Source organism: Crocuta crocuta, unplaced genomic scaffold (assembly GCF_008692635.1).
Source record: "Crocuta crocuta isolate KB4526 unplaced genomic scaffold, BGI_CrCroc_1.0 scaffold237, whole genome shotgun sequence".
NCBI classification, from domain to species: Eukaryota; Metazoa; Chordata; class Mammalia; order Carnivora; family Hyaenidae; genus Crocuta; species Crocuta crocuta.
Genome location: NW_027531914.1, coordinates 1,782,390 through 1,805,969, shown reverse-complemented (window position 1 = coordinate 1,805,969; position 23,580 = coordinate 1,782,390). Strand labels below are relative to the sequence as shown.

The 23,580-nt window shown below is 36.0% G+C and overlaps 1 protein-coding gene across 2 annotated transcripts in view; it reads right to left on the bottom strand.

The window, feature by feature from the left end:
- The window catches only part of COPS4 (COP9 signalosome subunit 4), a 40,564-nt gene that overhangs the window by 3,338 nt on the left and 13,646 nt on the right, over positions 1–23,580 (bottom strand). Inside the window, exons 2-9 of one of the 2 annotated variants that reach the window (XM_077774745.1) lie at positions 23,099–23,178; positions 21,163–21,314; positions 20,130–20,233; positions 15,636–15,789; positions 15,316–15,466; positions 10,790–10,960; positions 4,890–5,005; positions 2,987–3,071 (exon numbers count right to left, since the gene is read on the bottom strand). In XM_077774745.1, coding sequence (XP_077630871.1) covers positions 2,987–3,071; positions 4,890–5,005; positions 10,790–10,960; positions 15,316–15,466; positions 15,636–15,789; positions 20,130–20,233; positions 21,163–21,314; positions 23,099–23,178 — 1,013 coding nt within the window. The remainder of the gene's footprint in view (positions 1–2,986; positions 3,072–4,889; positions 5,006–10,789; positions 10,961–15,315; positions 15,467–15,635; positions 15,790–20,129; positions 20,234–21,162; positions 21,315–23,098; positions 23,179–23,580) is intronic. The other variant, XM_077774746.1, reaches the window with a different exon arrangement.

Here is a 23,580-nt window from a genome sequence, read left to right as displayed (position 1 = left end):
TTCTCCCTAACAATGTGTGGGGCATTGGAACATGTTTGATATGCCATGGAGAACAAAAGATACTTACTATCTATCAGCAGGAAGCTTAGCTGGGAAGCAGAAACAGACATCAGACAAATGGTTACAGAAATGAAAATAACTGTGATTAATGTTAGGAGGAAATTCAGAGTGACATAAGGATATATAACTATAAGCCATACCTAACCTGGAAAGCCAGGAAAATCCTTACCAATTAATGTTGCTCAAACTAAGACATGAGAACAAAAATAGCTGAGAGGATGCTGGTGGACAGCAGTGGGTATTTCAGACTATCTGATGTGGGAAGGAATTTACAAATGCTAGAAAGAAACAAAAAGACCTATGTGGTTGGATTAGAAAGAGAAAGTTGTAAAGATCAGGCAGGACCTGTTGAAGATGTCATAGAACTTTGTTCTACAAGCCACGGGGAAGCCATTCACAGTGTCAAAGAAGAGAGTAACATGACCTAATAATTTGTTTTTTATTTTTGTTTGTTTACATTTTTAAAAATAAAGATCACAATCATTCTGGCTACACTATGGCAACTGGATTAGAGAGGAGCAATTGTAGATGTGAGGGAAAAAGCCCAGAAGGTGGGGAAGGTTTCACGATAGGCTAGTGACAGTGAGAAATGAAAACAAGCACATGTGGATTCCACATACACCTAGGAGGCGTAATTGAAAGGATTCTGGGCAGTGAAGAAGAGGGATCAAGGATAAGGAATCCTGGAGAAAGTGAATGATGTAGCTTTCAGCTAGCTGGCTGGCTGGCTGGCAGGTTGTGGATGGAGACAGGAAGGGGATATAGTGGATTCAGTTTCGGATATGTTCATTCTGAGATGCCCAACAACCAGCCAGGTGAAAAATACCTAGCATTCGATTAGCACCACTAGTTATAGGCTCAGAAGAGAAATTTACACTAGAAAGGCAAATCTGAGCATTGTCTACACAGAGATAGCAACTGAATCAATGGGAACAGGTGAGATTACCAAGGAAAACTTAGTAGTGAGGAGGAAAAGGCCTTGGAAGTAAGCCCTGAGCAACTCCGATATTTACATGTAAAGGCACTACAGACTCTACAAAGAGGATTGGAAGAATACCTGAAGAAGGAGGAGGGATGTCAGGAGAGCGGGGTGAAGGAGAGGACAGAAGCCATGATGGTATGGGTGGTGGGGATGGTTCAAAAAGGAGTGAAGGATCAGTGCTATTCAATACGCTGAAAAGTCAAAATGAGGTCTGAAAGATAAGAGTATTTTTGTTAAAATGGGAGAGACTCAAGTATGTTTACATATTTAAAAAAATTTTTAAGGTATTTGTTTTGAGAGAGAGAGAGAGTGAGCGAGCACAAGCTGGGGAGGGGCAGAGAGGAGAGACAGAATCCCAAGCAGGCTCTGCATCATCAGCACAGAGCCCAATGTGGGGCTTGAACTAATAAACCACAAGATCATGACCTGAGCCAAGATCGGAGTTGGACGCTTAACCGACTGAGCCACCAGGCACCCCCAAGTATGTTCAAATACTGATGGAAAGAAGCTGACAGAACAAGAAAAGGTGAAAACTGATTAAACAGTGGCTAATTTTAGGTTCCTAAAAACCTGTTCTTGAGGGGTAGGGACAGCAGTCAAAGAAGGGAGCCAAAGCACAAGGAGAGGAACTGGACAGGGAGACAGAAAACACCTCCAGCATAACAGAAAGGAAAAAAGAAAAAAGATATAACTAGATGATATTTAAAAGTAAGAAGTTTTTTTTTAAATGTTTATTTATTTTTGAGAGAGAGACAGAGCGTTAGCAGGGGAGTGGCAGAGAGAGACACACAGAATCTGAAGCAGGCTCCAGGCTCTGAGCTGTCAGCACAGAGCCCGATGTGGGGCTTGAACTCATGTATCGCGAGATCATAACCTGAGCTGAAGTTGGACATTTAACCGACTGAGCCATTCAGGCAGCCCTAAAATTCAGAAGTTTTATAAATCTGATAAAGAAGTTAATTTAATTTCACCGACAGATTTTTTTTTCCTGTGAAACAGTAAACAAGGTTTGCTGATGAGAGTGAAGAAGAAAAGTCAGAGATTTAAGGAAAATGAAATCTGAAATACCCATTGCAGAGTAGAAAACAAGAGTAGCCTAGAGAAATGTATCAGGAATCCCAGGTACTGGTGAGAACCCATGACATTAACCTTGCAGTGGTAGCAATCTCCATGCAATATTAGTTAGCTATTCATGTACAGAATGAAAAAGATGGAGAATGGGTTCATCCCAGCTGAAGTTTTGCTGGACAGCCAGAACAAAAAGTTAACAGGCTAGTGATCTAGGGCATTTGTGAAACAGTAACTGAAATAATGAATCGTGGACTCCACGGATAAGAAAGAGCAGTAAAGCCAAAAAAGGGCTGAGCTGACTGGAAAAAAGTAAAAGTTAATGGACCAGAGGAGGCTTGAAGGTAGTCAAGGAAGAGCTAAAGTGGAAGTAACTGACACAGACTGCTAGAAAGACAGGAAAAAGGTTATGGTGAGAATGGGACATTTCAAATTAAAATTTTACCAGTAGAATAGTTCCAGGTATAGGAAGATCCACGTATAAATGAGGTAGGAATAGGGGTTGAGGAGGTAATACACAATGGGAGAGTCAAGAGATTGACTTATCTGTCTGTCTCCATTAGTTTAATGAGCTGCTGAAAGAGAAATCAACTGGCATTTCTACACGTCTGATACATGCTTTGTGGTTAATATATGTTTGATGAGTAAATGAATGAACTGGCAAGAGGATTCTATCTTCCAATTTCTCCACAGCATAAAAAATGCTGTATTAAATAGATTCATGAATATAAGCTCATAAAAATTATTTCTTTGGAAAATAAGCTCATACTCGTAGTAATATGCTCGGTAAAAGGAAATTGTTCAACAAGTCTTAATCACAAATATACAACAGTTTACTGACATTTCATTATGACAGAAGTAAGCAAAATCTCTTACTTTCAAAATGAACTATTCCATCAATCTGATCAATAAATCCATTCATACGTCCTTCTGTTATCATTTGTGATGCTATCTTTTCTGCCTGTAAGAGAAAATCCAAAAAAATTCTCATAAACTTTAATGATCATATCTAATAGTTACTCACATATAAGGGAACTGAAATCTCGTGGTGTAGCTGCCCACACACGTTCCGTATGTATTCATCTGCCATTCTTTACAAGAGTAAATCTAAGGGCGCCTGGGTGGCTCAGTCAGTTAAGCATCCGTCTGCAGCTCAGGTCATGATCTCACAAGTCATGGGGTCGAGCCCCACACTGGGCTCTGTGCTGACAGCTCAGAGCCTGGAGCCTGCTTTGGACTCTGTGTCTCCGTCTCTTTCTGCCTCTCCCCTTTTCACGCTCTGTCTCTCTCAAAAATAAACAAATATTTAAAAAAAACGAGTAAATCTAGTAAAGCTGTCTATTTTATTCCCCAATTCTTCCTGGGTATAATCGATTACTTTTAGTTAACTGGGATGTTCTCTTGTTGTCAGATTTTGGACAAGAACCTAGTGCTCTTAGCAAGTTTTTCCTCTACTTAAAATCAAACTATCAGTTTTTCTTCTTACTGACATGCACGCCCAGGAACACCCAAACAAACTAGTTTTTCCTTTTACTTCATCTAAATTTTCACAGTGTTTATCACCTAAAAAATTCTTTAAGAAAGTAATATTTTTGAAGAAAAAATTATAAGGAGGAATGATCTTCAAATTTAAGAGATAATTAAAAAGGGGCGCCTGGCTGGCTCAGATGGTGGAGCACGCAATTCTTGATCTTGTAGTTAAGAGTTCAAGCCCCACACTGGATATAGAGAGATGAATAAAAGCAATCATTTTTTAAAAACCATAAATAAATAAATAAATGAGAATTAAGAGGATTTAGAAGACAAAGGGAACCAAAAGGTCCTCTACCTAGTTCCTAAAGACATGTTCCTTGTTTCCTAAATGTAAGAAAACTGGCTATGACTTAGTCATTTAGTAATTCTGACCATCTTCACGATCAATCCTAAACACACTGACTAGCATTTATTGCTAAGTATATATTCACTTCCCTAAGTCTCAACCTAAGAAGAAGTATCTTTTCATGGTAACTTAAGCTTTGGTTCCCACATTGTTCCACTTCCTGTACTGTGTATTGAATGTGCACAAGTAAAGGAATTTTGTTAGGAATTCTAAATTAAAATTTCTCAACAGATAAAAGGGGATGTTACCATTACTACATGACTTTAAGGTATGCGGTTAGGTAAGTAAGGTTGATTGCTTATTTTTACTTTTATTTAAAATTAAGAGCATGTCTTGTAAGTGATACTTGAAATACCCTCTAAATACTATTGATACGTTGTTGGCCTTTGTACACACCCAATCAAACTCTTATCATGACTAAAAATGAAATTAATTTCCTAGTGACTCAGTCAAATTAAGATAAATCAAGCAGGAAAGTTACAACAGAATAGCCTGGAGAATTTCCATTGTCATTCTTTCAAAGAGATGAAATATTTAACCTGTTAGTCAATCCAGTAAGATGTGTATCAAAACCTTAAGTTTGTCAGAAATCAGAAACCACTATGAACTGGATTTAAACAGACACTAAACAAAGATTCTCACAAAATGGGTATCATAACCTGGAACCCCTGTAAGATTTTCATTCTGGTTTACTTTATCGTAAAATACAGTTTCAAAGCAAAAAACAAAGACAATTCCATTACAGTACTACTATAACATTCAGATAACTTATTTCCATTTTCCTAAGCATCTCATGTGTATTTTTACTGCAGTTGCCAATATTTATCAGTTACTTATTTTCTCACTACATCAATAGTTTAGTCTCTTAACTTTTTTTATATATTGAAAACAAGAAAATACCTTAGCTGCAGGGATCTCTAAAAGTGCTCCAAGTTCTTCAAAGGTAATATTATTATATAATTTGCTTGCAGACAACAAATTGTGTTCAATAACAGCTCTGTCCAAGATGCTAGAACCTTAAATAAATATAAATTAGACAGTTTTAAGTTTGAAACTTGCCTTACACTTTTAAAATACTCACCTTTTTTTTTTTTTAAACTTTCTAGGCATGTAACAGCTCATAATCATTGTCTTTATTCTTCTTACCAAATTTTTAAAGGAAAATGACTTATTTAGTAGAGTCTGAATAATATACAATTAAATGCAAATAACATACTGAGAAAATGAGTGATTAGTAAATAGTTACTAACTGGCTGGATGGATTTAACCCTTAAGGTTTGGAGTTTTACTTTCTTATGGTAGCTATCAGATTCATTTAACTTTACTTTTCGTGGTATGAGCACAAACTTTATTAGCAAGAAGCAGCAAATACACCATGCAACCTCTTCTACAAGCTTGATAAAGTCAGTACATATACAGCTCAGTAGAAATACCTCTTTTCTTCTGGGCACTCGTAAGTACCTTACTGTGACACAAAGATGAGAGATGTCTGGAAGGCAGGGCCAGCTAACCATGAGAGAGCAGCTATAGCATCCTCCCTTAAGTGAAGTAATATAAGGCCCGATGAAGTACTGGACATAAGGCCCCATTCTGAAGGTGCCTGACTTGCTAGGCTCACCCAATTCTTTTTCTTTCCAGTTTTATGGAGCTATAATTGACATATAATATTGTTTTTTTAATTACAATGATTTTTTTTTTCAATTTCTTATTTAAACTCCAGTTAGTTAACATACAGTATAACATTAGTTTCAGGTATAGAATCTAGTGATTCCTCATTTCCATACATCACCCCGTGCTCATCACAACAAGTGCACTCCTTAATTCCCATCACCCATTTAACCAATCCCCCTCCCTGCCCATTTCCCCTCCAGTAACACTCAGTTTCTTCTCTATAGTTAAGAGTCTGTTTTCTGGTTCATGTTCATCTGTTTTGTTTCTAAAATTCCAAATGAATGAAATCATATGGTATTTGTCTTTCTCTGATTTATTTTACTTAGTATAATATTCTCTAACTCCATCCATGTCATGGCAAATGGCAAGATTTCACTCTTTTTGGTGGCTCAGTAATATTCCTCTCTCTTTCCTCCCTCTCTCCCTCTCTCTCTCTCTATATATATACATACATACATATATTATATCTTCTTTATCCATTCATTAGTCGATGGATATTTGGGCTTGTTCCATAATTTGGCTATTGTTGATAGCACTGCTATAAACCTCAGTATGTATATATTCCTTTGAATTAGTTTTGTATTCTTTGGGTAAATATCTAGTAGTACAATTGCTGGGTCGTAGGGTAGTGCTATTTTTAACTTTCTGAGGAACTTCCATACTGTTTTCCAGAGTGGCTGTACCAGTTTGCATTCTCATCAGCAGTGCAGGAGTGTTCCCCTTTCTCTGCATCCTCATCAACATCTGTTGCTCTTGTGTTGTTAATTTTAGACATTCTGTCAGGTATGAGGTGATATCTCATTGTGATTTTGATTTGTATTCCCCTAATGATGAGTGATGTTGAGCATCTTTTCCTGTGCCTATTAGTTATCTGTATGTCTTCTTTGGAAAAATGTCTCTTCATGTCTCCTGTCCATTTTTTACTGAATTATTTGTTTTCTGGGTATTGAATTTTGTAAGTTCTTTATATATTTTGGATACTATCCCCTTATCAGATATGACCCATAATACTGTATTAGTTTAAGGTGTACAACATAATGATTTGATGTATGTATACATCGTGAAATGATTACCACAATAAATTTAGCTAACATCCATCACCTCATTTAAACAATTTTTTTCTTGTGGTGAGAACTTTTAAGATCTACTCTCTCAGCAACTTTCAAATATAAAGACCTAAATAAATGAGAAAATAGGAAGACTTAATATTGTTAAGATGGCAATAGTCCCTAAGATCATCTATGGACTCAGTGCAATCCTTACCAAAATTCCAGCTGGCTTCCTTGCAGAAACTGACAAACTAATTTTAATTTAAAAAAAATTTTAAGTTTATTTATTTTGAGAGAGGGGGGAGGGACAAGAGAGAGATAATCCCAAGCAGGTGTTGATATGAGGCTTGTGAGATCAGTTTGTGAGGTCATCACAGTTTGTGAGCACATGACCTGAGCCAAAATCAAGAGTTGGATTCAGAACCGACTAAGCCAACCAGGTGTGTCCCCCCCCACCCCCCGACCAAATTTTTTTACGTAGGCTCTATGCTCAGCATGGAGCCCAATACAGGGCTTGAACTCACGACCTTGAAATCAAGACTTGAGCTGAGATCAAGAGTTGGACAATTAACTGACTGAGCCAACCCAGGTGCTCTGACAAACTGATTTTCGAATTCATTCTATTGGGATTCAGAGAAGACAAAACAATCTAAAAAAAAAAAAGAAAAGAAAAAGAAAGAAAGAAACCCAAAAAACAAAAAACCAAAGGTGGAGGATTCGCATGACCTGGTTTCAAAACTTGCTACAGAGCAAACAAGGGGCCCCTGGGTGGCTCAGCTGACTGAGCATCTGACTCTTGATTCTGGCTCAGGTCATGATCTCCTGGTTCGTGGGTTTGAGCCCTGTGTTAGGCTCTGTGCTGATGGTACAGAGCCTGCTTGAGATTCTCTCCCTCTCTCTTTGCCCTTCCCCCACTCATGCTCTCTCCTTCTCTCTCTCAAAATAAATGAATTAAAAAAAAAAAAAAAAAAAGAGCAACCAAGACAGTGTGGTACTGGCGTAAGGATAGGCATAGAGAATAAAGGAATAGAATTGAGATTCCAAAAATAAACTCTTGCATTTATGGTCAACTGATTGTCAACAAGGATGCCAAGATAATTCAATGGGGAACTTCTAGTCTTTTCAATAAATGGTGCTGGGACAACTGGATATCCACCTGCAAAGAATAAACATTGGATCCCTATCTTACACCACATACAAAAAATGAACTCAAACTGGATCAAATATCTACATGTAAGAGCTACAACTATAAAACTTACAGAAGAAAACAGCAAATCTTGGATTAGGCAATGGTTTCTTAGATAGGACATTGAAAGCACAGGCAACAATAAGAAAAAAACCCAGATACACTGGGATTTTATCAAAATTGAAAACTTTAATGTTTCAAAGGGTACCACCAAAGTGAAGAAACAACACAGGGAATGGAAGAAAATACTAGCAAATCATCTGATAATGATCAGGTCTAGGGTATATAAAGAATTCCTACAATTCAGTAATACAAGGACAAATAACCCAATTTAAAAACTGAAAAGGATCTGAATATACTTTTCTCTAAAGATAGAAAAATAACCAATAAGTACACACAAAAACTCAACATCATTAAACCTCAGGGAAATGGAAATCAAAATGACAAGATAGCACTTCATATACACTAGGATGTCTATATTAAAAAGATAATTAACGGGAGAGAAAGTATGGAGAAATTAGAACCCTCACACACAGCTGGCAGGAATGTAAAAAGGAACAGCTACTTTTGAAAACAGTCTGGCAACTTTTCAAAAGACTAAACACAGAGTTATCATATGACCCAGTCATTCCACTTGTAGGTGTACACCTAGAATAAATAAAAACCTGTGTCCACACAAAAACTTGTACATGAATGTTCGTAGTACCATTATTAATAGCCCCAAAGTACAAATAATATAAATGTCCAGTAACTAATGAAGAAATAAAATGTGGTATATCCATGTAACAGAATACTACTTGGCAATAAAAAGGAATAAAGTCATGATAAATGCTACAACATGGATAAACATTTTGCCAGGTGAAAAGTCAGTCACGAAAGGCTATATACAGTGTGATTCCAATGATATAAAATGCCCAACACAGGCAAATCTACTGAGCAGAAAGTAGATCAGCAGTAATGTTATACAACTCCGGGAATATACTAAAAAACAATGAATTGTAAATAAATAAGAGTCTCAAGATTGCTAATGTACAGTTGTAATGCCAATAGACAAAAATGTCCATGGGTGCCTGGGTGGCTCAGTCAGTTAACTGTCTGATTCAGCTCAGGTCATGATCCCATGGTTTGGGAGTTCGAGCCCCACGACGGGCTCTGTGCTGACAGTTCAGAACCTAAAGCCTGCTTTGGATTCTGTGTCTCCCCCACCTTCTCTCTCTCAAAAATAAATAAATGTTTAAAAAAAATTAAACAAAAATGTCCAAAAGAAATAAATAAGAAAAGCAATAAGGTCTAAAATGGAAGAAGATGACAGAACACCTGTCCTCTCTATACAGTCCCACATGAGAAATCTGAGAATCATTTGCATCCTCAGGGGTCCCAGAGAGTATCTTCAGGAAAGAATTATGTGATTATATCCTTTTCACATTTATTTTTTCATGGTTAGAAGCTCAAAGTTAAATATGAAGCTTGACTATTTCAGTTCTGGAAACTTTTTCTTTTTATCTATCTTTTAACTAGTATGTCAGACATCGTCCTGCAAAAAGAATTTAAAGCTGCTCAGAAGAATAGAGAGGACAAGAGAATTTAAAAGTAGCAACAATCAACATACACACACACAATTTATAGGTGGGCTACAAATTTAATAAGTTTTCTAGCAGCCAAGATAAGAAAAACAATCCGTTTATCAACTTAAGTGTGCTTAATAAGACAAAAACCAACTGTTCAAGAGAATCACAACTAACCCTTGGACTGTGAAGGAATTTTTCCTGAGGATCTGCATAACAGATATCCTATAGAAAAAAATCTTTTAGAAAGATGGGAATCAACTAGTTTGCTTCTTGATTTTTTATTTTTATTTTTTCCATGTTTATGTATTTTTAAGAGAGAGAAAGACATAGAGTGAGCAGGGAAGGGGCAAAGAGAGAGAGGAGACAGAATCCCAAGGAGGCTCCGTGCTGTCAGCACAGAAGCCAACATGGGAGTTGAACTCACAAACTGTGAGATCATGACCTGAGCCAAAACTAAGAGTTGGACGCTTAACCGACTGAGCCACCCAGGCACCCCTCGACTAGTTTGCTTCTTAAAGTACAAATTAAATGAAGGAAATTCAATGGGAGGTCACTATAATTGCATCAGCAATCTGGTTTAACTCTGGCCAGTAAGACTGAGTGAAGCGTATACCTTTCAGCAAACCCCTGCATAAATGACTCTTTACAGATTATTCTCCGTGATACAGGATGACACTGAATCCAAGGAAGTAAGTCTAACAGATTTGTATGTTTACCTTGACCTTTTTCATGTTTCTGATGGTCTTTGCGTACATTTTTATTATTATGTATGTTACTGTTCTAAACTTTAAAATCTCTATAGATGAATCTATAGAAAGTAACTGATGTTATAAACCAACAACTTATTGAAAACTTCTTTTCTGGAAAGGGTAGCCTTACTTAAGCAAATACATCCTTGAAGTAGGAAATACAACACCAAGTTCTATTCTTACAGCCAAAACGTTCACCCTGATTAACCTTAGGCAAGCTACTGTGCCAAATTTTGCTCTATCTAAAATAGGACTGGATGATTATACTTGTTACAACTGATGCTGAAGATTAATTAAGGTACTTATCGAAGGGTTTGAGTTTTTGAAAAACCAGGCCTATTAATTCCGCCCCTTCAGTTTCCAAAAATGCATTATTCTACAATATGTTTTCCAATAGGGCTACTTTTATAATTCAAACCCATATCTGTATATAATATTCCTCTTTAGTCAACAGTGGTCACCAAATGTTGTATAAAAATATTACAGAAAGATATCAAGATGCTTCAAATTTAACACACTTTCCACTAGAGCATACCTAAAAATTTACTCCCACATATTTATAAGACATGATCATTACCATCAGCTGTAGTTGCTTTTTGGTGAGGCATCAGCATGGCAGCAAATTCTTGAAGCTGATTTCCTCTGATGATCCTGTCGAGGTACATTTTCTCTAGGATCCCATAAGCAGCAAGTTGCTGGCATCTTTCATCCTTAAAAAGAGTAGCTAGCATCCGAGAACGCTGTTGTCCTAAGGGAAACAAATGAGCATCAAATATTCTCACAATCTATTTCTCCAGTAAAAAACTATGTTATGACTCCATTCTTGCTGACTAAAATATACAGCCAATTCTTATGATTTGTGGCAGTTACTGTTCTACAAAGTCGCTGCCAATTCCTGCTCCTGGGGCCAATAGAGGATTAGGCTCTTATGAGCCTCTGGACACATGTGTTTTTGTCAACGGATCAATATGTAACCTTGCTTTATGTGTGTTTCTGTGTTAAAGGCACTTTATTTAATATATACTGTAAATTCATTGTTCACGATGATACATAAGGAGGGAGTGTCAAGATGATCTACAATAAAAAAGAAAGCGTGACAGAAAGTAAGAAAATTTAGGGAAAATAGTAATAAAAGGGGGAGTAGCCCTGCTAGACAATAAAACATATTATGAAACAATGATAATGCCAATAGCACAGTACTAGTATATCCATAAATAGGCTAATTAATGGAACAGAATACTAAGTCTAGAAATCTATAATGTGAAAAAAGATTATTTAATAAAGGATACTAGGTCAAACAGCCATTTAGAAAATAAAGGTTAATTTCCTATCTTATCCCTTACCAAAATAAATCCAAATGGATTAGGATTTGCAGGTAACTTGGAGTAAGAAATAGGCAAAACTAATCTAAACTAGTGATTAATCTGGGGTGGGGACGGGGAGTGTTGGAGACAGTAACTAGAAAGAAGCATCAAAGTAAAGTATGAAAGCCTAAAGCAGCAATTCTCAAAGAGGGTCTCCAAGACCCTTCAAGGGATCAGTCAGTGAACCAATACTACTTTATAATATAAAAACATCCTTTACGTTTTTCAACGTGTTGGCACTTGCATTGCTGGAGCAAAAGCAATGGTGGCTGAAACAGCAGGCACCACTGCACAAATCAAGGCTGTGGCACTGGCAACAAACTGTATTGTACCACACATTCAACAGTCAAAACAAGGCAGTTTGCAGCCGAGAGGAATTACTTTTAATAAGTTTTCATGCTTGAGAGCACATCTTTTTAATATTTTGTGTGACAAAATGGGAAATGCACATGAAGCACTTCTGCTGCAAACCCAAGAACAATGGTTGTCCCAAGGGAACACTGCAAGCTGAACACCATTTACGTAAGACAATGACTGACAGACAAAATGATGGGTTTTCAGACTTGAATATTCGGTAGATACTTCTTAAAAAATGAACAGAGCAAGCCTATCAAGTCCAACCAACAGTATTTGTTGTCCCTGATAAAACTGGAATGTTTAAGAATAGAAACAGAATTTTAGAGAACTTCTATCTGCCACCATGAGCTTGACAGCTCTCCAATAGTTAAGTTTTTCTGATAAGATCTGGCATGAAATATTCAGATGTAATTTTTATATGTTGGATAATAAAGTATGTCAATATTTGGAAGTTCTGCATAACTCAGTGAACCAAAATTTTCCAAACAACCAAATATAATGATACAAAATGGAGTAAAGGATCCATTCAAGTGCAAGACAGACCAAGATTTTAACATTAACAAAATGCAAAAAGCTCACTGATATGGTTTCAGATGCCACACAACTAACCGATAAGAAACTATTCCACTTGTCAAGGTAAGTGTAGCATCAGAGAATATCACAATTATCTGAAAAAGCCCTTAATAAGCCTCCTTTTTCCAATGACACACTGTGAGCTGGCTTTTCTTCATACACTTCCTTTAAAACAACGTATCAGAGCAGACGGATTGCAGAAGTACTTTTAAGAATTCAGTTTAGGGGCACCTGGGTGGCTCAGTCGGTTGAGCGTCCGGCTTTGGCTCAGGTTCATAATCTCATGGTTCATGGGTTTGAGCCCCGCATCGGGATCTGTGCTGACAGCTAGCTCAGAGCCTGGAGCCTGCTTCAGATTCTGTATCTCCCTCTCTCTCTGACCATCCCCTGCTCATGCTGTGTGCGTCTCTCTCTCTCTCACAGAAATAAGTTTAAAAAAAAAACATTAAAATTTTTTTAAAAATTTAAAGAAAAATTCATTTTAAAAAAAATTTCAATTTTTGTCTGTTAAGATAGACATTGACATGATTTGAAAAGATGTAAAAACAATTCCATTATCTTAACTTTTCTTACTTTGGAAAATATAGTTACTTTATAAAAATGTCACTTTTTATTTGTATGTAATGGACTTATGATTGCTACTTTTAAATGAATTGGTATTTTTAAAATATTTCATCTCAATTCCTAATATAGTATCAATAGATATAACCTACATAAGCAAAGGCTCTTTGGGGTTCTCAATTTTTCAGTGTAAAGGGGTCCTGACACCAGAGGATTTGGGAACCTAAGGTACTGAAAGAAAACATGTAGGAATTTAAAATACCTAATTTCAGAGTAGGAAAGACCTTTCTAAGCAAGTAAACAAAACCCAGAATACATTAAAAAAAAGAGAGATTAATATATTTAACTGTATAAAAATAGTTTCTGAATGGCAAAAATTTCATAGACAAAACTAAAAATGAGACAACAAATTGGGAAAAAAAATTGTTAAATTTCTTATATACACGAGGCGCTTTCATAAGTCACCAAGATAAAAACTCAAAGCCTGGCTAATAAAAACAGATAATTCACACACAAAAAAATACAAGTTTCTCAATAATGACCTTTCTTAACATATGAAAAGATGCTCAAGAGGATTCCCAGTAAATGAAATGCAAATTAAAACTGGAGTGAAATACCACCTTTTCATCCACTAGATTAGCAAAGATAAAAACATTTGGTCAAGCAGGTGTGAGAAATCAGGTCTGCATGGACATTGCTGCCTGGAACATAACACTAAAGGGCAATGTATAGGGGCGCCTGGGTGGCTTAGTCGGTTAAACGTCCGACTTCTGCTTAGGTCATGATCTCGCGGTTCGTGGGTTCGAGCCCCGCGTCGGGCTCTGTGCTGACTGCCAGCTCAGAGCCTGGAGCCTGTTTCAGAGTCTGTAACTCCCTCTCTCTCTGACCCTCCCCTGCTCACGCTGTCTCTCTCTCGCGCTCTCTCCTAGAAATAAATAAAAAAACATTTAAAAAAAAAAATAAAGGGCAATGTATAATTTATAGCCAAAGTTTAAAGGATATACCCTGGGACTCAAGAATTTAACCTATACATATATTCATATGTGTGCATAATCACTATAGCATTGTTTGTAACTGACTAAATAATGATAAAGTCAAACATCAGAATATCAAAAAGAATGAGCAATATGTATTGACATGTAAAGATCAGTGATATATAGGTACAGGAAAAAAACAAGTGGCGAACGTGTGTATATCATACTACCGTTTATAAAAACAGGGGACACAGACACTTTCACATTGAAGGAAATACAAGTAACCGGTAAAAGTTTGTTAGAACTAGAAGCAGTACCACGTTATGTACTGCCCTTTCAGTAACAAAAATGTAATAAATAAATCGCTGCATCATAGAGAATGAAAATGTGTAGTGTGAACATGTCATTAGGCTCTCAACCAAACACTGATCAAGAATAAACATTCTAAAAGTGATTTAGAAAAGCCACAGTTCAGAATTACCAGCATTTCTTCTCAGTGTCCTTTCCGCTTTATAATTGAGTGATTTACATGCTATAATTTAGTTAAAAAGAACAAAGGATATTTTTCACATTTACCAAACAAAAGGATAAATGTGAGATCTAAAACTAAGGCTTGAAGGTTAAAACAGATCTCAAAAGCAGTACGTTAATAATCATCAATCTCTAGACTTTAATTTTAACTTCCCTTTATATAATTCTCATATAAATTTGTTATTCATTTTTTTAAAATGTTTTATTTTATTTATTTATTTCTGAGAGAGAGAGAGAGAGAGAGAAAGAGAGAGCGAGCGCACGCATTAGCAGGGGAGGGTCAGAGAGAGGGGGAGATACAGAATCTAAAGCAGGCTCCAGGCTCTGAGCTAGCTGTCAGCACGGAGCCCAATGCGGGGCTCGAATCCACGAACTGTGAGATCATAACCTGAACTGAAGTCAGAAAGTCAGACGCTTAACCGACGGAGCCACCCAGGCACCCCTTTGTTATTCATTTTTAAGTGATACATTAGGCGAACTAAACTTCATATTATCTCTCTTAATTACTTCTAACACATGTAGGTAATAGACTGATACATGCATATTTAAAATTTTTTGAAGTTAACAATCTATTTTATTGCTGTTTTTAACTGTTTAAAATGTTTAAATTTACTGTAATTGCAGTAATAAGACTTCCCCTTAAAGAATAAATAGTTCCTTATTACATGCTCCAATAGTAACAAACCTGGAATTATTAAGCAAAGATAACTGACTATTCATGAAAGCGCAAATTACATGTTTACCTGCTGATGCTAAGATGGTACAGTGCAAAGCATGTTTTAAGGCCTCTAGTCTTTCACTTTCGTGCACTATCGTCTTGTAGGAGAGCTCATTGTACCTTTGTGCAGCTTCAATGAATTTTCTTCTATAATCAAGAACACGTGCATAGCATACCTACAGAGGGGAAAAAATGTTTCAATTAGGGGGAAAAATTAAAGATCAAAGCAAAAATAAAAGAGAGAGAATTTCTAATATATAACACCATTGAGCAGATATTCTGGAGTATCTCAGTATAGTAGAATTCTCCAATACAAAATTAATTCCAAATCAGCTCATCTGTTACCTTATAATGTATCTGTAACTGTTCATTGGTAGATTCATTCTGAAGCAATGATGCTCGGTTTATGTAAGCCTCTGCCTGGACTGGGTCGTCATCCTCTAGATATAGCCTAGCAATCTTCAGGTAGGTCTCCAGCTTATAATCTACATTGTACTGCCTAGAATACAACAGAAAAACAAAATGACTACATATTTTGTCGAGAAAATTTTTAGGAGTGGTGGGAAATATATTTTTCCCTTAGGTATACGCTGTTAACATAAGCAAATCGAATTTTTACATTAGAGAAAAATCTAAAACATATTTCCAAAATAAATTTTACTGAATTTGTATTATTTTTATCATGATTGCTCCATTGTATTTTAGTTTCCTTTAATCTTCAAATAATCTCAAAGTCAAAGAACTTAAAAGAAAAAATGCCCAGTTTAGGGGTATACCATAAACTGATGCTGGGGCTATAAATGAGTACCACCATCCTGGAAAACAATGTGGCAATATATTCTCCAACCACTCTTTGAATGTTTTAAAATGCATATATTCATTAGCTACTATATTTTATCTCTAGAAAATAAATTGCAAGAAAATAGCCAGAATATGCACACATATGTACAAGGAATACTAATCTGTAAAACTATTCATAAATATCTGTAACAGAAATTGGAAATCACCTATAATGATATTTTTAATAATCAATTAAATTGTGGTGCATAAAGATGGTACAATAATATATAATTATAATCACTACTATGTGAAAAGAGTCATCATGTGTTTTTGCTAAGTGAAAAGTATTTCTATACTTATGTCTGAAGATGGTAAGAGCAATTATCTCTAGGCACTGAGATTACAGGTGGTTTTCATTTTCTTCTTTATCCCCGTGGTCACATTTTATGCAAGAAATGCACAACTGAACACCTCACCTAATTGAAAACTCACATAATTCACGATTAATGCTTAGAGAAAAATTAACCTTTTTTATTGCCAACAAAAGTGATGCCACCATGTGGTAAGAACTGAGTTTACAATTTACATGGCCACAGCTCTGAAATTAATTCTTCACTTTTTAAAATTTTTTATACTAATTCAAATTTTTTCCACAAGTCATATATTACTAACATTTTGTACTACACTGTTTACTTTCACAACTCAAATTTACACAAACTGCTATAAATAGCACTATACTTTTTTGAATTTTCCAATTTTATGCCAACTGTATCTATTAAATGTATTACTTTAATCAGAATGAATTATCTTTTAAAAAAACAAATTCCCAATTGTTTATTGAGATTTTACTTTTAATCACTTTTAGGTTCATCTGTTTAGAAAAGTTTAAAAAAAAAATTCCCAATTGTTTATTGAGATTTTACTTTTAATCACTTTTAGGTTCATCTGTTTAGAAAACTACTAAACTAAAAAACAAAAGGCTAAATGTTCAGTTCTCTGATATCCTCACAAAGATAATGCTATATGAGTACCAAAATGTATATGCCATCACTGCAAAGGACAGAATCTAATTTTATATTTATTTCAACTATCAGTGAAAACAAATCAATTGCCCTGTACTAGGAAGAAAATGCTCCAGACAGAATAAGACCAAAGCAAATAAGAAAGCCCAGCCTTTTCAAACTGTCAAAGAAAACACCCCAAATTAACAAGAAGCTTTGGAAAGCAAAATTCAATATAACAAAATCATTTTCATAAACTGGCTGCTTTTTCAAGGAGCATCACTGCCTAATAATTTCATAAGTAATGCACAAAAGGCAAGATCCTTGAAGTAGTGTCTGCCTTATCACGCATCATAAATATTAATGAAGACCAAAAAAGGATCCCTCGTTTACCTGGTAAAAAAGTAGAGAAGCAGCTGAAATATTTTTAAGTCATTCACAGTTGGTACAGAAAGGGGAAGTGTGTTTAAAAAATATAACCAAGAATCTCACATCTGTCCTCCTCCTTGTACAAATATACTTCGGAGGAATGCTTCATAAAGCACTATGGATGTTTTAAAAAATACTTATCAAAAGGTAAGATTAATTAAATAAAAATTACAAACTGTCATCTTAATTTTTTTCTAATTGTTTCTCCATTTCCTCTAGCATCTCAAACCCTGACAACCCACTGAACTCACTGTGATGTCAGAACCACTGATCTTTATTTCACTGTAACTGTCTTTTCCCCCTTGAAGGCCTCACTCAACACCTAGCCTCGCTTAAACCCTATGGTCAATCCGTTGTAATTATAGATTTGAATACGCACTCATCTCCTTTGTCTTACTTTTGCTGTCACACTTGTTGGGCAAAATCATAACTCTGGTTAACCCTAAGTTGCCTACTCCTTTCCTGCATCCAACTAGCTGAACTCTGATGAAGAAAAACACCTAACCAATCTGAATGATCTCAGTTCAATCACTACAACCTTCAGAAGAGCCCTTTATGCTGCCAAGTATATTAATATTCCTCGTCCATTCACTGTCTTACTCCCCTAGAAAATTTTTTCTCATATTCCTGTCCTCCCTCAACTTCAACGCTCCCAACCCCATCTACACTTCCCACTGATGACAGATTCTGACTTCACTAAGAACACTGGAGCAATCAAAGAGTACTTGCACAAATGCCACCACTACATTGCTAATATCAACACCACACACTCTGTATCCCTGGCTGTTACTGTAGATCACTGGGCACTGTTCTGCCCATCAGGGGACATGTCTCAATGTCTACAGACATTTTTGACTGTCACACTAGGGGCGGTGATGCTATTGGCATCCAGTAAGTAGAGGCCTGGGATGCTGTTAAGCATCTTGCAATACACAGGACAACCCCCATGTCAAAGAATTAGTCCATCTAAAATGCCAACGGTGCCAGGGCTGAGAAACTGAGCCGTAGATGAACTATCTATGCCCCGATCTAAAGATTAGCCTTCCACTGGATTCCTTCCCCTTCTGTCCATTTCTGCAAGAATCCTCTTCTCGACTCTTCTGTATCAAATTTTTGCTTTCTAAAAAAATAAAATGAAAAATCATTAAGGAAAAAAAAATCTCTTAACCTAACCTCTGTTGTTTCTACCATATTTCTGTTTCTTTTTGTGAAAACTCCTGCAAAGAGCTGGCCATACATACCATTTCCAATTCTTCTCTTCCCATTCTCTCTTAAGCCATTCCAATCAGGCTTTTCCACTCTTACCATTTCACCAAAACAGCTCTTGTCAAGGGCCCCTGTGACCTCCGCTTTACTAACTCCAATGGTAAACCCTCACTCCTCAGCCTAACTGGCCTATCAACACCACAGCAGATCACCTGCTCCTTCTTGATACATTCTCCTTATTTGGCTCTTAGGCTACCACATTCCACATTCTATCGCAATCTTCATTTCATCTATCTTCCTCTTGCCCCTCACCTCTTAATGTTGGAGTGTTCCAGGCCTCAATACTCACTCCTTTCCTCTATCTATATTCCCTCCCTTGGGGATCTCAGCCAATCTAATGCCTTTAAATTCCATCTATATATCAGTGACTCCCAAATATATATATCTCTAGCCCATATCCCTCTTCTAACATATTCAACTCCCTACTAGATATTTCCACCTAGTTATCACATGTCCAAAATGGAATATCTGCTCTTCCCTCAAAACCTATTCTTTATTACACAGGACACAGCAACTCCATCTTTCTAGTTGTTCAGACCAAAACCAGGATTTATCTTGGCTCTTTTTCTCATACTCAATATCTAAGCTACCAGAAAATCCTTAGCTCTACCTTAAAAACATATCCAAGATCCAACATTTCTCACAGTCTCCATCTTATCTGCAGTAGTACATAAGCCTCTTAACTCATGTCGTTACCTCTATCATCACTTGTGTACAGCTATTCTCAACCAAGTACTCAGATTTTTTTTTTTAAGTAGGCTTCATGCCCAGCACAGAGTTCAATGCAGGGCTTGAACCCTGAGATTAAGACTGAGCTAAGATCATGAGTCAGATGCTTAACCAAACAACTGAGCCACCCAGGTGCCCCAGAATGATTTTTAAAAGTAGAAGTCAGATCATGTCACTCTTTCATACAAGAACCTACATAATCTGGTCCCCAGTACTCTCTAATCTCAGCCCCCCACCTTCTCTTGGCTACTCCACTCCACCCACACTGGTTTCCTTGATCTTCTGAAAACATTTCAGGTATGCTCCCATCTTAGGGCCTTTACACTAGCCATCCTCTCTAAGAAGATCTACTGACAATCTTCCCTAAGCTCATAACTACTTCCTTTAAATGTCTGAGAAGGTATATCTGGACCACCCTACATTCCAATCATCCTATTTAATGATACAACCTGTTCCCTACTTTCCCTTTACTTTTCTTGATGGCATTAACACCTTATCTAACATACTACAGAATTTATTTACTTATTAATTTGTTTATGTTTCTTGGCACTAGAATGTAAAAAAAAAAACCCATAAATGAACAATGATACATATCCTATATATCTCTCCATCCAATATCCACTATTTACTATACTTTTGTCCTGTTTCCAAAGGAATTCCCACCAACACTTGGGCTGCATTTCTCCAATCTTCTTCTTTTTCATATATGGATGCAAGATGCTGTCTTATGGAAGCAACCTGGAATAGTAGGTAGACATTTTAAATTACTTCAACTGACATTAGTAACTAATTAAAATAAATGGATGGTAAGTTTATCTATTGTGACAATGTTTTCATTCAGCACAAGTTTATCTAGACCACCCAAAAATTTTTAATGAATTCTGCATTCACAGAGTATCCAAATACTGAACTGAAATTAACTCATTTCTGCAATGTGGATTATGGCAATAATTTAATTTAAATATTAAGTTTTGTTTTTATGTTAACTGCACATATAACGCTGGTGTTTTCCTAAGTTTTCAGCCTTATCAACAATTTTACTGATTCTTTTTTTTTTTAACTTTTATTAGCTTTTACTTTTATAATCTGTTTTCATTTCAACAGAAATGAGGATAGAATAACTTATCTTCTCTGAACTGTGGTCCCAGTTTAAACAACCTGTTTAAGGTCATTGACCCCTGAGACCGTATTCACCAAAGAATATAGTTAAGACATTCAGACTCAGCCTGGCCACTAGACTACCCTATCGCCCTATCCCTCCTCTTTAAAAACAAAGAACCGTGCACACTGTGCAAGCTACTCTCCTCACTGTGGAATTAACATGCTCATTTCTAAACTTGGAAGGCACTTAGTGACTAAGCCTAAAGTTCCAAAGATCCAAAGGCCTGGATATGAATCCTGGCTCTGCCACTCAGAGTCTGCAATTTACCGATTCTTAAAAACTATCTAAAGAGTAATATTATTTGGTTCATGAATCAAATGATAATATCTGTGCAAATGTCAGCTGGAGTTACAATATCCTGTAGTTTTTACATTGTGGCATGCTGTTTGGCACACTGTTGTGTCAAAAATAAAAATGGATGATCACCTCCTTTAAAAAGATAATAGTATCTCTCAAAATAATTACTGCTGTCCCATGTTCAAAACTCGCTGTTACAGATTTTTACCTGCTCCTCAAAGGAAATGACTCTAGGCTGGATCTTTTCCAAGGTGAAATGATAGATTTCTTTGGCTGTGCTATCAGGCAGGTTAGGGAGATGTGTACAGAAATCAGTCAGCAATTGTCGAGAGATCACGAGACTGACATTCTCATTCACCACTTGTCACAAAAAAATAAGAGATAAGAAAACATTAGTAATTTACAAATTTTCATTAAGCAATCAATTTTTACCTAAAACTATTATTAAAAAGAGAATAAATGCATTATTCAGAGATTTCTACACCCATATCATCTGATATCACAGAATTAGTTTTCCTTATGCAGAAGTATTTGATTATACCAAATTTGATTATAATGACTATACCAAAACAGTAAAATCCCATAATTTTTCTAAGAAACAGAAGTGGCTAGGGAAAAGTTGTTTTACATTTAAGAATTGTATATTTTCCTTTCTCTTCCTTTATTTTTCTACAAAGGGAAGGTACAGAAACACCTATATTTTCATCTTACCTAGTTATAAAAAGGAGTTAAAGAAGAAACAGTGAAATAGTTTTCATGAAATTTAAATAAAGCAAGCAGTGACAGTTACTGCCACTTGTACTTTAAAACAAAAAAAAACCATATAACCGAGGTCAGCACTAGATGTACAGATATATTAATGACATTATTTATAAACACGTATGAGATCTTATTACTATACGTGACTAAAGATGAGGCTTTGAAGCCACATTGCTTCCACCACTCATGATCAGATGCCCTCACATAAGAAACTTAACTTCTCCGTGCTTCTGTTTTCTCATCTGTAAAGTGTGGATAAGGATGTGAAGCTCAAATGCAATATATATAGAGCACTATAAACAACATGTGGCACAAAGCATGTAACAAATGTTCATGATTATTATCATTATTATATTTTAAAAGATGTGACTACTGCTCAGATAAATTAAGTCTTAAATCAGCAGTTACTGGGGGAAGAAACTGTTCAGTTGATGTAAAGGATTTTAATAGTAGACTGCTTTTCCTGGTGGTTCACTGGATTCAAAGTTTATATAAAGAGCACAGTTTACAAAAAATCATTATTCTTTTGCTACTATATTGCAATGTTCTCACTAAACCCACTCCTAACAGCTTTTCTGAAGCCACTATCAGTTCATCACATACTGCAGGCCACGTTTTTGAGGCAGTAACTTACAGTAACCTGTCACAAAGGTTGTCATCAGTTTATGATGTATTAATTAGAATTCATTATTGGATAATACTGGATGAAACTGAGAAAACAGTTTCAATAAAAGTGTCATTAACCACTTGCACACTGTACCATGTAAAGCACTCTCAAGTATCATTAATGTTGTTAACTGATAAATTCCAGCCTGAATTTGGAGTCATTTTCAAGATAACTGGATATGTCAGAATGGAAGATTTGAAGATATGAAGAGTGGAAATTTCTAGTTCCCATTCAAAAGGAATGTTTCTACATGTAATAACAGTTAACACTTACATGGCACTTATTAAATGTGAGGTACTATTCCAAGCACTTTACTATGTATATTAACTCATTTAACCTGTCAACATTTCTACAGGGTAGCTATCAAATCCCCATTTTATAGACAAGGAAAAGGAGTCACAAAGGAACTAACTTACTCAATAGCACAGCAGACCAGGTTGAATTCAGACTATTCTCTTTATCATTATGCTATACTGTCTTCCATCAGTTACTGTATGAATAACTACACAAAACTTTAATTGGTAATGTAACTCTGAAGACAACTTATTGAAAAGTAATCAAGTTGTAAATAGTTTAAATTCTAAAATCAATTTCAATGCATATTTAATTTAATCTCAATGCAAATAATATTGATAATTTGATATAAAACAAGTTTGAGCAAAGTTTGAAGTCCTAACTCAATAATACAAGGCAGACACGGAATTTTCACTCTACTTACTTGCTTCCACAAAAGCTTTCAAAGCTTCTAGTTGTTCTGCCCCAGATAACTGAATGGCTTTTTCTAGGATCTGACGATACCTGAAACAATACCAAATAAAAATCATGTTCAAAGGACACTATACATTCGAATGCTAACTCTGATGTTTATTCATTTCTATTTTTGCTGGTTTCTTTCATAAGCTCTAGTTCTCTTCATTTTTATTTATGCTGGTTTCCTTCGTAAGCTCTAGTTTGTGCTTTTATTTATAGTACACCATTTTTGTTGTTGCTTTAACTTCCCAGTCTATAAATTCTAAGGTGCCACTTCTAGTTTTCTCTACAGTATACCACAATTTTTTAAAAGTTTTCAAACCTGGGGGCACCTGGCTACCTCAGTTGGTTAGGCATGCAACTCCTGACCTCAGGGATTGTGAGTTCAAGCCCCACATTGAGGAGAGAGCCTACTTTAAAAAAAAAACCCAAAGTTTTCAAGCCCACTCT